The sequence below is a fragment of the Glycine soja genome, unplaced genomic scaffold (assembly GCF_004193775.1).
Source record: "Glycine soja cultivar W05 unplaced genomic scaffold, ASM419377v2 tig00104511_1_pilon_84547_1256723, whole genome shotgun sequence".
In the NCBI taxonomy this organism is placed as follows: domain Eukaryota; kingdom Viridiplantae; phylum Streptophyta; class Magnoliopsida; order Fabales; family Fabaceae; genus Glycine; species Glycine soja.
In genome coordinates, this window is record NW_021144441.1 from 709,403 (window position 1) to 724,418 (window position 15,016).

Sequence of the window (15,016 nt, forward strand, 5' to 3'; positions counted from 1 at the left end):
TTGTACATAGGATTTTCCAGGCAGACCCTAAGATACATCAGTATTAACGGATTATGCTTATCATGTGGCAACCAGGGTTTGGGCAAGAGAGGTATTTATTTCTTCAATTATATAATATTTGAATAACTATTTATCATTTTACTTGAATTAAATAATTTTAATTTTTTTCAGGAACGTACTAAGTTGAAGTTGACTTCTCATGGGAGGAAGATAAACAAATTTGGAAGGTCTGCACCTGAGATTGAAGGCATAGTGACTAGTGCAAGATTAAGTTCTCTAATTACATGCTCATTGGACAATGGTGACAAGGAACTTTTATATGCTTTTGCAGAGAGGTGGCACAAGGAAACTAGTAGTTTCCATCTACCTGTAGGAGAGGTGACTATAGCCCTCAATGATGTGGCATCTTTATTACATCTGCCCATTAAAGGTGTCTTCCATACTCTTGATGCTCTTGATGTAGACCAGGCCGTGGAGTTATTGGTTGAGTTGCTTGAAGTCAGTACACAAGAAGCAAAAGACGAGACTGAGCAATGCAGAGGGGCGTATATTTGCCTAACCTGAAATTGAGACATTTATCGTAGCAAATGTGGCGTAAGACAGTGGACCCTAGCAGCTCAAGCATATTTATTGCATCTAGTAGGTTGCACACTCTCTACTAACAAGAGTGTCACATACATTAAGCTCTTCAAACCGCTTGGATATGGCTTTCATCTCTTTGGTTATGGTGACTTCAAGCTCAGATAAATCTTAGTCTGAAAAACTTAGCCTCTGTCAAAACATATGGATTGTGTCAAGTAGTATGCTACCAACAACATATCTAGCTAGCTCACATGCACATGGAAGACCGTAAGTAGTTTTCATTATACATCCACAACGAGAACTGTCAATGCCAGCATAATTTACAGGCTCAAACTCAGCAGCAATTTGGTTTAACGCATACCTTGATACCATGCAATGTAGTTTCTTATATAAGGTAACTTTAAAAACATGTCCAACCACATGTGTACTTGTTTCAAAAGATGCCTTAATTTTAGTGTGTTGTAGAGTGATCGTGTTGTTCATGACTTTCCAAACACTATATAGGTCTCCAAGGCTATTTTGCAGTAGTCTCTTTAAGGCCCAATGCATAGACTCAACCTTGCATTTGAAAAACACAAACAAGCAAACAATAACAATTATTTTTATCCATTTATGTCTAAACCCTAACACCAATATATATTTATAATTTTCATACCTGTTAATTGTTTTGTTATCTAGATGCATAACCTTATTCGTCTATGTTTTAACATATCTTTCTTTATGGGGAATCAACCATGTTTGCTTTACATAGTCAACAAACCTTGGTCATGGTGAGCAAACAATTTCAAACTTCATAAGGCAATTATCGAACTCTTGCTTAGAAGGACAATCCACCAGACTCCCCCATGCTTCCATGATAGAATCTCATGCATTTTTTTTACCCACAAGGGTTTTACGTTTTGCTTTCATATTCTTATCAATGTGAAACCAACACAATAACTTGGTTGACTTAGGGAAAATAGTTTTCACTACATTCATCAATGTTGAATATCTGTCGGTAACAATAACTTGAAGGATTGCATCATGTCTCAGAAAAATACCTCAAAATCGTTCCAGATCTCAAATAACATTGTTTATATGTTCTCCCTTCAAATAGGCAAATACAGCTGAAAATGTCATCCGAGTTTATGTCACATCAACAATGTCAAGTAAAGGCAGCCTGCATATGTCTGTTTTGTAGGTACTATTTATGAGAAATATCAAATTATAGGCATTGGTTAATTTTGTTGCATTAGGATGACTCCAAAATATATCACGTACAATATTTTTATCCTTCAATCTATGCTAATGAATATACTGATCTCGTTCAAGAAGCTTCATTAGTTGTTGCATTTCACTATTACTGCTTCTTATAGAAGAACGATATGCATATCTTGCATTGTATACTTGTTTTATTGTTGTAGAACTGTTGGCATTGTGCTTCTTCAATGTTAGAAGAATATTTTTTGGTTTGACTATTGATTGTCATATCACCAATAATAATCTTCTCATCCTTAGTCATTCGACCAGCGTATGAATGTCCAACTAATGACTTAGCCAATGCATGATTATGAATCCCACATATTAACTTCACCATTCATCCTTCACCTCCCAACACTGGTTTTGCTCGCAACTTAAAGGGACACCCACATTTTCTACTGCCAGTAACGGTTCTTACTAAATCTTTCATGTATGCCCTATACTTTCCACTCCTTTCACAACTAATTAAAACATGAGGTCATTCCTCTAATTTCTAGTATTTGTGTCTGACCTCATAATTTCCACCATAAAACCAATATCATATGCAACAAAGTGAGCCCAATGCAAAACGTCATCATGGGTAGCAAACACCTATAAAAGGGACAATACATGTTTAGTCTTCGAGGGACATTCATTTATTTTAACAAAATAAAAAATTATATCAATACCTAAGAAGTATTGAAGGCATCAAAACAATCAATATTTTCAAACACATCAGGTTCCTCTCCATTTTCTTCATTCATATTAACTTCTTCAGACATTATGTTGTCATATATCCACTAATCTTCGTCCATCATAACAAAACATTAAAAAAAAATTCAATGACAAACTAACGACCCCTAACGGCACCATACATAATTCTAATTATTTATAGATAAATTTATTTATTTTAAAAAACTTCCATGCTAATTTTTTTATGTCTTCTACACTACATAAGTATGTCGATATATCAATAAATATATTTTTTAACATATACTATCAAACAAATTTATTATTTTTTACTGCATTTAATAATATAATACATTGAATGGATAAGCATATATATTAAAATTTAGACTTGCATAAACTAATGTATAACACAATTTTATTATTTTTTTACTTGCATAAAGTAGTTAACGTAATAATATTTACACAAATATTATAAAGGTTTAATTACTAATTCGGTCCTTGCTACCAAAAAAATATCAACTCTTTTTTATTAAAAATTATCTTGCTATAAATTACTTACGAACTACTTGCTAATATTTTTGTAGTTAATTGTAACTGATGATATTAATTATATTTTGATGATAAGGACTAAAAGAGAATTAAAATATAAAGTATAGGATTAAAAAAATCAATTTTAAATTATAAGGACTAAAAAATAATTAAAATACAAATTATAAGAATTAAAAAACCACTTTTAAACTAAAAAAGAATTAAAATATAAATTGTAAGTACTAAAAATACCACTTTCAAATTATAAGGACTAAAAAATATAAATTACAAAACTACAGTAAACAAATAAATAATTAAACATATTATAAAAATATAACTAAATTTATAAAAAAAATATTAAAAATATATTTTTAATTTTTTAAAATATTTTTTCGTTATACGGAAATATAAAAAACAAGCTTTCTCACCTTTCATCCTTCATCCTTCACGTACACTTTTCACTCCAATCCTACTCCCTCTCCACCAGACGCACCACCCCTCTGAAACTCTAGCTAGGCACCCTGACCCCAAGCCAAAGGCTCTAACTCATTCCTCACAAACTCTAGCGCGCCGTTGACCCTACCCCCACCCCTTTTGTGTTAGGTCTGAGCAACAACACCTCCCTCACCCCTTCTTCGCCACCACCACCACCCCAAGTTTTCTTTGCTTGGGTTCAGCCAGTGGCACTCCAAAATGTCTCTATTAACAAATTTCATAAAGATTTTCATCCGAACTTTCCAAAATGGGTAGTTCGTGCCACAGAACAATGGTGGTCTGTTAATGAATGCACCCTCAACGAATGACAATTGATTTCCAATCATGATCTGAAACTTTTGACAAAATCTTGATTAATTTTCAAGACCCAAGCTCTAATACCAATTGTTGGATCAACCTGAGAATCTACAAGGGGGAGTTGAATAAATTCTTTCAAAAAACTTTACCAATTAGTTTTTAACACAGGTTAAAAACTCTTCTTTAAATCAATTGAAGTTTCCCCAAAAGATCTTTAAGAAAACAAAAACTATTATGATGACCCTTAAGATCAATTCCACTACCCTGATGATTACAAGACTAAGAGTTATAGAGAATAAGATAAACACATAAAAGTTTATACTGGTTCAATCCAATCCGGACCTACACCCAATTGTTCTAAGTCCTCTTAGAACTTCCACTATATAGACAACACAAGTATAGATACTAAGCATAAATATGTAGATCTTTAATCTTCAATATTTCTTCGCAAGATGATTAATTCATGATGGTAAAATGAATAATTCTTTGATCAACTTCAATCTCTAGACTAATTGCCGTGTTATTCTTCTAGAAGACTCTCTTGAAGTGTTTTTCTCAAAAAGTGAATGAATCAAAAGTCTCTCTTATAGAAAACACATAGAGATATTTATAAAATTTTTGACAATTAAAACAAATCATATCGATTATAAATTTTGGTAATCGATTAATTTGTCAAAATCCCTTTTGTTCTACATTTCCAAAAACTAGTTAATCAATTATCAAAAAGGGAAAACGATTAATTTGTTTTTGTTTGAGAGTTTTTGTTCCTTCTGTCATAACTAAATAATCAATTATCATGTGTGATAATTGATTATAGAATCACACAAAGACCTTCTCTTTGTTTCTAGGAGCTAGTTAATTGATTATCAAATGGGGTAATCAGTTAGCCTAAGCTGTGAATCCTTCCTTCTTTGTTTCAAGTAGAAGTAAGTTCTTACAAAACTTAGAGAATAAAAATACTTCATCTACTTCATATGTGATCAATCACTAAGCATGAGAAAGACTAAGACTATATGACACACATGCCTAGTCTAAAACATTCAATATAAATGTCTCATCTATTAAATATATTAGCATTGCAAAATTATCAAACCAAAACCAAAAACTAATAAAGGCTTCAAGCTTTGATCTAACACTTTAACATTTGAACATACTTTTTTTTTTATCAATTAATGTTTAAATATGATTCACGAATTTAATATTTTTCTTTTATATTTCATTCTTACAATTTTTAATTTCATGGACAATGTTCAGCAAAACTAGTTGAAAAGATGGAAATGTAGTTTATTAAATTATAAGTGTACATTTATTTAAAAAAGTAATTAATAAATTGGATAAATATATTGAGGATAAAAATGAAAAAAAATATAAAAAGCTAAAAGATAGCATTTTAAAAAAAAATTACTTGAGTGGTGTTTCAAAAAATACTAAAAGCTACTAAAAAAAATTGTTTATTAAATAGTTAAACAGACTTTTCAATTAGTAAAAAAGGTAGAAGTGAGCTAAAATGTATTGTCAAACAAAACCATCATGTAAAATATGAGTTTATCCTTACTCTCCAAAACTGATATAACTTTAATATATGTTGCCTAAAAAAGATATATTAACTAAAAAAACACTAAAAAAGAATGAAATAAACTGATTGATCATTTTTTGTAGTATATTATTAAACAATATTAGAATTGTTATTAAAAAATGTTAAAAGAGAAATGAAATAACTGATTAAGAATAAAAATTCTAAAAATAAAAGTGTTTGTATTTAATAGAATAATAATTGAATATAACTAGAATGAATAATAAAATAGAATCTATTTACATAATAAAATAATATTGATTTAAATTAATAATTAAATTGAATAATACCATCTTATATATATTTTATTGGAGGCATATTATCTCATCAATAAATTGTTTATATTTTACAATTACACCACACAACAAAATTAATTAATAAATTAAAATAAAAATAAAAATTTAAAATTTAATTTATATTTTCACAGATTTTTATTAATCAAAATAAAATATTCATTAAACTTAAATGTTATTTAATTAAAATTATCACACTAAAAACCTGGCAAAGCACGGGTTTTGCCAACTAGTTAAAAATACAAATATCTTCAATTTAATATTTTAAAACGGAAACAAATAATAAATTTTATTGCAAAAATTTCGAATTGTTTAACTAAACAAAATGCCTATTACGTTGTTATTTAAATTTCTAAACTTTTAATGTTTACTTGATAATGGAGTTTCTAAAAGCATGTAAATTGCAATAAATATTATTACATATTTATTTATATTTCTAAACTTTTAATTCGCTGAAAACAAATACCAATTAAAATAAATTGATGTCTTATTTATTTATGTAAAATTTCGAATCCAAGAAACACACAACTAACTGATTATTATAAATTTAAAAATAGAAACAAAATAATAATATATCCTAAAAGATAACCCAAATCAACATCAAATCAAATCTCACTGTGATGCTTTCTTTTAATCCATTTGCATCATACAATTTAGTTCTTGCTCAGTACGAGTTATGGTTTTTATTGGTAAAATATATTTGGAATTTCTATAAAAATTAAAAAATATTAATTTTGTCTTCATAAAATTTTCATGCCGGGAATTATAATTAAATACTAACAAAAATATATTTTATTTTTATAATGACTAAATTAATATGAAATTTTTTATAAAAATAAAATTAATAATTTTCAAATTTTATATCAATCCCAGACATATTTTATTATACTTTTATTATATAAAGATGTACAAAGAAAAAATAAATAAATTATCGTGCTGTTAAGAAAACCCACATTAGCTGCGTCACATTTGTCCTAAAACTACAAAAAAAATCTTTTGCATAAGAAGTACCTGCATCATTCACTAATTTATCCATAACTTGATAGACTATTTCTTTTGCCCTTGGCTCAAAAACCTTCATGTGAAAATTGTTCTTTCCCAAATAATGAAAAAACACATAGTGTAGTACGTAGTCAATATAATTTTACCATACTCGAAGAAGCACTCTTAAAAATTGGGATCCCATTTGCCGATTGTAAAACCTCAAGTTCAAATACATGGTCAGTGGGATCCTTAGCAATGCAGGATTCAGAGGACAATTCAAAACCCCAAAATATGTGAATAGTAGATCCAATTTTGATATTATCCGATCGAATTATCAACAACAAAATAATTAAAAATTATATAAAAAAGTTTATTATGATAAAATATGCAATGATATAGAAAAAATCAAATACCAATTTGGGATCTATTCTTGTAGCAAAACTTTTGAACCATGGATTTTGAATCAAGTCGTTTGCACGAACCATCATTGGCTGAGTATTTGAATGCAGAGATTCAACTTTTGAAGTTTTGGCTGTTTCTACTTTTCAGTACCGACCTATGTGATGTGGAATCATTAGTTTTTTTTATGTAAAATAATTTTATCCTCTTACAATGATTGGACAAAATATTATCAATGAAAATGAATTTTTTTTGAGTAAATTTTTCTTATTTTTTTTAACTATAAAAAAAATCAATCCTTTTGATTGTTAATTCTAGAATAAATGTTATTATCACAGGAAATTTTATTTTACTATAAAATAATAAGAAAATTATTGCTTCGGTTTAATTAAATATTATTTATTTAATTATTTTTTAAATAAATTTTTCATAATAAAATATGAATGTCTATTAGTATATGCATTGACATTAAATTATAAATCATAATAAAAGTTTGTTAATTTTTAAATTAATTTTTTTATATCATATACAATTATTTTTTTATTAACTGATCATTTTAAAAATCATAACTTTACAAAAAATCAAGCATGAGAGTGTAAAAAATTTATTACGAGTTTATAAATTTAGTATTGTTTTTTCTTTTAGACTCAACTTTATCTACGAGTTTGGTTAAAAAATTTTGTCGCAATCAGTGTAAGTTTTTCCAAATTATAATAATTAGTCACAATTTACTATTAATGTCTGAATATATTTGTCACACTTTTTATATTTTTTGGGACTAAATTTTGTATTTTCATCTTTCAGTAACGTATTTGTCAACAGAATGGGAAGACGAAAAGTAAAAAAAAATTATATAACAAATATACCTCTATGCTGGTAATTCGGTATGGCCACGTTAATTAATTATTTCAGTGACAAATTCATCCATTTGTGTCACGTAAGCTATTTTATTAACGGTGACGGATGAAAGTTAACTGTCGGATATATTTGTCGCATTTTTTACACTTTTAAAAATTAAATTTTGTATTTTCATCTTTTAAAAACGCATTCATCAGCGAATGACACATTCATAGATAAAAATGACTATTTATCCTACTAATAATATAACTTGCAAATAAAGTACTACTAGTATTTTGTTCAAAGATATTTTTATCCTTTCAAAAATTTCCTAACATTGATTTCTACAAATAAAAAAATATATATTTTGTATTTTATTTTTCTTCTTCTTTCTTTCAGTTCAAACACTCTAAAAGTTTATTTTCTATCCATTTTTTCTTCTCTCATATCTCTTTCTTTCATCTCTCTTTATCCCGACAAAGCATGGAAGTGTTTCTTCTTCTTCTTCTTCTTTTTTTTTTCCAGCATGAAAGTGTTTCTTGTTCCTAGTAGATTTGCATTTCGACTACTAAACACTCGTTTTCTTTCTTAATTGTTAAATTCTCATATACCTTTGTACTTTATTCCCGTTGAAGTCCTATGGTAAGCAGATAGATAGTTGTGGTGAAAATAAAACTCACTAATACTCCTGTACTATACAATAATTAATTCATTTGACATTGCAAGTCATTGTCAACGAAAAATATCCACTCATTCTAACCCTCTTACGCACGTTGCCCCCTAATATTCAAACACTATATTTTAGTTCCTGTGGTTGTGGTACCTCACGGAGTAGCCAATTGTCATGCAAGCAGCAGCATCGGCGTGAAATTGACCATGTATATTTACTTTTATATTTTTTTTGGTGTCATATTTACTTTTACATATCACGCACTGCAGTTAATAAATTAAACTTTTTAGATGAAGATAAAATCACTTATATTTTGCCTCAATAAAAACAGATTTGAAATAGTGTGTTTAATTCTACGTGTAATTCTGTTTACTCGATCACTTAATTAGAAATTCTAAAAAGTATAACTTTACGATAACTTTTTATTTTTTTTAAAGGATTTCGATAACTATTATTGAAATTAACTAATTTACTATTCATTATAATTTGCAATGATCAAACTTTTAATAAATTTCACTTTTATTTGGTTTCTAAATTTTTTTAACATCCTTTTATCTTTATATATACTCTTCCTTTATTATTTGTTTTAGTCTTTATTGGCAAGTAACAACTATAAGGATGAGATAGTGATAATCATATTAATAATCTAAGAGCTTGTTATATTATTAATAAGTCTAAAATAATAATTATGTGTACTTTTTATTATAAATTATGTTTTTGATGCATCACCGATTGATCTGGATAGATGAGAAAATCAAAACACATATTAATAGAATTGTCATCAACTAGTTTAATATCACCAACTAATCTAAATAAACAAAAAATTTAAAATATAATTTTAAAAAAAATAATATATGTGTTTATCCCATTTGATTTCTTCATAACTTGACAAGTAATCACGTATTAGTAACATGATTAATAGAGGGAAAAATAATTATATAAAGAATGGAAATACTAAAAGTTTTGTTTAGAGATTAAGAAATAATTTTAAAAAAAAATTATAGATCAAAAGCATAATTAACCTAGTTTATAATCACTTTATTCATACATGCATTATGAATCGTTTTTTAATGCATCCATTTAATATTTTATCATTCTAATTTTGAAGCAACAATCCTAGTTCATTCATTAACGTGAAAGCTACAAAAAAGTAAACGTGCTGCCTCGAATAGGAATCAATTAACGTCACACTCGAGTTTAGGCAGAAAAGAATTTTCTAGATACGCGCAGCATCCTTGACCATAAGTTTTGATTAAACTGATTATTTCTCATATCTTCTTTTTCTTCTAGAACAATCTAAACATTCCTCGCCCCTTCTCGGATTCTCTACATTTCATCAAATGTTCTTTGCCTCATTTGATATAAATAGCTCCATAATCTAAATTCTATAACCACGATCCGTAATAAAATATCTTTCAAAACCTCAAAACTTAAATCAAACCAAAATCATTAGTAAATCTTGTCTGGTGTTTGTGTCAGAGTTTGTGTTTCATAGGTATTGACAAAAGTGTTAGTGTAATGTGTTTGGTGTTTGTGTGCGACGAGGAAGAAAGGGTGTTGGGGAGACAGACAGCACCGGGGGCATGCCCTTATTGTGGAGGGATGGTTCAGGCCATTGATGTAGAGAGCCAATGGAGATTCTGTTTTCTACCCTTATGCTTTAAGACCAAACGCAAATACTATTGTACCATGTGCACAAGAAGACTAGAGGTGATCTAACAAGTGATTCATCTACAAATATAATCACTATGGAGTAACCCCATTTTATTTTTCCTTTGCTAATTTTGTTTTATCCTTTTGCAGACAAACACCATGTAATTTTGGGGACTACCTCCTTTTTCTAGTTAATACATCTCATGGCTTATACTTGTATATATGTTGGACATTAGCAATTTTAATTGAAAAATACTTGCTTTTGCAGCCCAGGAAATCCCACGTTTGTAGAATTTGCGTTAATGGCTTTCGTTGTAGAACTTGTGATAATTTGTTGTAACAGCGTTTGCAATATTGGAATTAATGCTGATGGAACATGTAAAATAGACGAAGGAGTGAAAAGAAAGGTTTTTAAGTACAAATTTGAGACCATATAAAACTGTATTAAAAAATAAATGAAAGGGTGTGGAATTCATACTAACTTTTTGATGTTTAAATGATAAAATCAGGAATTAATTTGTGGAATGAGAGGAATTTAAGAAGTCAACCACAAGCTGAAAATGCAAATAGCACAACAGAGCAACAATGGGCTACCCCCAAATGACAGCATGCTTAAACATCAGCCTACGCAATGCATTAATGAAAGAAACTGGGGAGTGAGGAAGTGCTTCTACCCCTAATTTTGTACTCAAAATCACGTTGAATTGCAAAAGCCCAATGTGTTGCCATTACTTTCATAGACTCAAATAGTACTGTATATAACTATTGACTTGTTTGGAAATTCTCTTTTAAGATAAAAAAAATCACATTTGAGACTTGGAAGCTATAACCATAAAAAAGTGTTTTTTTTTTGTTTTATTTATTTGGATGTCTAATTGTTAAGGCAATAATGATAATATTTCTACCTAAACTGTCTCACTTTTTCTAAGTAATGAGAAAGAGGACTTAAATATGCTACTAAAAGAATCTAAGACAAAAATGAACTATCAAGAACATAAAAGAGACCGAATGGACAATTGGTCAAATCTAGTTGCTTTTGAAAATCACATTCAAAATTTAAAAAATCACTTTCGAAACATGAAACCAAACACATGTGACGTGTTGTGTTTGGTTCAACTTTATAGATCCATATTTAGAGCAAAAACATGTCAAAAATCAACAATGCAAAAGTAATTATAAGTTGCTTCTTGCTTTCACATTGAGTAGTATCCAACACAGTCACCAAACACACCCTTAGGGGTGGTTGCAAGAAGGGATTTACATGCACTTGTTGCAGATGATGGAAGCTAAAGATAGTGCAGAAAAAAATGGAAAAGAGGGGGGCGGGGGGGACCAGGTACTAGTAAATGAAGGTTTTTTCTAATATAACATTATATGGGGAAGGGTTGGAGCTTTGTATGTTGCGAGAGACAAAACGTTTTGAGTTTCATCATAAATTGATTTCCAACTTGTGCGAAGGAACATGATACGATTATGTCAAGTATAGTAGGACCACCAAATGGGTATTCAGGGAAACCATCAAGTGTGACACCCTTTACCCCATACATATATGTACTAATAAAAGGAAAAAAAATCATAATTAATTAAAAGTTTTTAAAACACATTTTAAAAAAATCCTTTCAACAGGGTAAAAGGCTCACATTCACTTTCTTTTACATCATATTCAAATTTGTCCAAATAAATAATAAATTATCTTGGCTCAAAACAAGACCGTCCAAGACTTCATGCAATTAATATAGAAACTTATACCCCAATGTCACATCCTATCAGAGCATCGTGTTCCTGTGTCCTCTAGCATGAGGTTCTTCATAGTCATCCACCTAACCATCTGCTCCCACGAGCACAAAGTTCAAGATTATCACAGGATCCAAACACAAATAGCACATAGGGAGTGAGTTATCACATTCCCAACTAATAGAGGAAAACAAGACAACATGTAGGTATAAATATCATATAAACAAAATAAAACTTACTTAAACATAACTCACATCATTTCACCACTTTGTCGCCCAACATCACATCACAACATAACACGTCTCATTCATTTTCACAATATTTATGTACTCAAGGATCAAAACACAAATATCACCAAGTCAATCAATATCGATCAATACACAAGCGTTATGCAACATATACACTAAGACTCAATCCTATATGCAATATGGTATCATGTCAGTGAAAAATCTCATCGGGCGCCTAAGAGTACATGACAAGACAAACCACACACTATTAAGTCAGGTCACTCTCAATAGGTAAAATCATAGGGAGACCAGTCAGGGTCACGCTGTTTTGCGAGAATGCTCCAACCATGTGGGATTGACACGGGCTTAAAGGAGCACTCAAACCGGGTGTATTTACCCCCAAGGTCTACACTCCGAAGAGTCCGTCAGGACCTCTCCCTCCTAATTCAGGTCCAACCCAGAAAACATTTTAGCACACAGACTCTATCTATGAACTATACAAAACACACGACTCCTCAATTGTTCTCAAAAAAGTTTTATCTCGTCACGCTTGTGATTAAACTCGTCGGGTCTCCACAGTGGTTCCCATCACAATACTCGCCGTGCATTAACTCGTCGCCCTTAAAGGGTCTTATAGTCGTGCAATTGTACAATTCATAGTTCATAACTCAATGCACACAATATCTCAATGTACACAACATCTCAATCACATACATACTCAATTTATCACATACACTCGATCTCAATCACAATGGTATAATCTCAATTTAACACATTATCACACCTCATGAATCATATACACTTTACCTATGAACTATGCAATACACACAACTATTCAAAACAAAATCATTTTAACTCGTTGGGTTCCCACAGTGGATCCCATCACAATACTCGTCGCCCTTAAAGGGTCTTACAATTGTGTGATTGCACAGTTCATAACTCACAACTCAATACACATGTATTTTATCTTTATTCACAAGTTCAATTTATCACATACTCCCGATTTGAATCACAATTTTGTAGAAGCAAGCTTCATGATGATGAATCAAGTAGTTTTGATGATGACAAAAAGCCCAAAAGAATGATGTCAAGATTGAGTCAACAAGTTCAAGATCAAGATTAAAGAAAAGACATCAAGAAGAATCAAGATTCAAGAGAAGATGAATTCAATATTCAAAAGAAGAAACCAAAAAACAACAAGTTAAGACTTCACAGGGGAAGTATTGAAAAAGATTTTTCAAAAACCAAACATAGCACAATTTTGTTTTACAAGAAAAGTTTTCTCAAATTTTTCTAAGTTACCAGAGTATTTACTCTCTGGTAATCGATTGTCAGTTTCCTGGAATCGATTACCAGTGGTAAAGTTTGACTTCAAAAGTTTTTAACTGAATTTGCAACGTTCCAAATATTTTTTAAATGGTGTAATCGATTACAATATATTGGTAATCGATTACCAGTGTATCTGAACGTTGAAATTCAAATTCAATTGTGAAGAGTCACATCTTTTCATAAAATGCTTTGTGTAAAAGATTACATGGTTATGGTATTCGATTACCAGTAATAAGTTATGAATAAAAAGTCAAGAGATGTAACTTTTCCAATGGTTTTCTCAAAGATTTTTTCAAGGTTATAACTCTTCCAATGGTTTCTTGACCAGACATGAAGAGTCTATAAAAGTAAGACCTTGACTTGCATTTCAATAACACTTACAACTTTTAGAATTTCTTGAACAACTTTTGAGAAATCTTGAAACCTTTGCTTCTCATCTTTCTTCTTCTTCCTTTGCCAAAAAACTTTCCAAGTTTTCTGTTTTCCAAACCTTGTTCTTTTGCAGAAAACAAAAGTATGCTATATCTTTTCATTCTCTTCTCCTTTTTCCAAAAAGAATTCAACAAGGACTAATCACCTGAATTCTTTTTGTGTCTCTCTTCTCCCTTTTCCAAAAGAACAAAGGACTAACCGCCTGAATTCTTTTGTGTCCCCCTTCTCTCTTTTCAAAGAATTCAAAAAGACACAGTCTGAGAATTCTTTTGATTCTTCCCTTTCCCTTAAACAAAAGATTTCAAAGGACTAACCGTCTGAGATATCTTTTGTTTCCCCTTTACAAAGATTCAAAGGACTAACCGCCTGAGAACTTTGTCTTAACACATTGGAGGGTACATCCTTTGTGGTACAAGTAGAGGGTACATCTACTTGGGTTGTTGTAACTAAGAACAAGAGAGGGTACATCTCTTGTGGATCAGTTCAAGTGGAGGGTACATCCACTTGGTTGTTCAAAGAGAACAAGGGAGGGTACATCCCTTGTGGATCTTTGCTTGTAAAGGTTTTTACAAGGTTGAAAGAAATCTCAAGGACCGCTGGTTGCTTGGGGACTGGATGTAGGCACGAGTTATTGCCGAACCAATATAAAATTCTTGTGTTTGTCTTCTTCTTCCCTACACTCTTTAATTTCCGCTGTGCACTTTAATTATCGCTTTTACTTTTGGTTAAGTTTTTATTTCTGTTCTTTACTTTTTTAACATTATAGTAAAAGCCTAATTGAATCTAGTAACATTAAGAAGGATAGATTTTTAATTAGTAAAGGTTCATTAATAATTAATTCAACCCCCCCTTCTTAATTATTCCAAGGCCACTTGATCCAACAACAATGGGGTGTAGCAAGCAAATGTTCACCTCCCCCTTAGGAAGGTCCAAAATTTAATTGGATTGGGTTTCTACCAACTCAATTAAATTTCTTTCCCAACACACACACATCAAATAGTGCACTTAATGCATGTGAAATTATAAAACTACCCCTAATACAAAAACTGGTCTAGGTGCCCTAAAATATAAGGGC

At 30.3% G+C, this 15,016-nt stretch overlaps 1 protein-coding gene across 1 annotated transcript; it reads left to right on the forward strand.

Annotated features, from left to right (window-relative positions):
• The first annotated feature begins 9,941 nt into the window (after positions 1-9,941).
• LOC114404539 lies at positions 9,942-10,605 on the forward strand. The gene is made up of 2 exons (XM_028367439.1): positions 9,942-10,276; positions 10,370-10,605. The coding sequence occupies exons 1-2, from the start codon at positions 10,085-10,087 to the stop codon at positions 10,382-10,384; spliced, it is 207 nt and encodes a 68-aa protein (XP_028223240.1). The 5' UTR covers positions 9,942-10,084; the 3' UTR covers positions 10,385-10,605.
• The last annotated feature ends 4,411 nt before the right edge of the window (positions 10,606-15,016 follow it).

What these genes read in the sequence shown, in the direction of transcription:
- LOC114404539 (XM_028367439.1), top strand. Translation starts at nt 10,085, where the DNA reads ATGTGTTTGGTGTTTGTGTGCGACGAGGAAGAAAGGGTGTTGGGGAGA.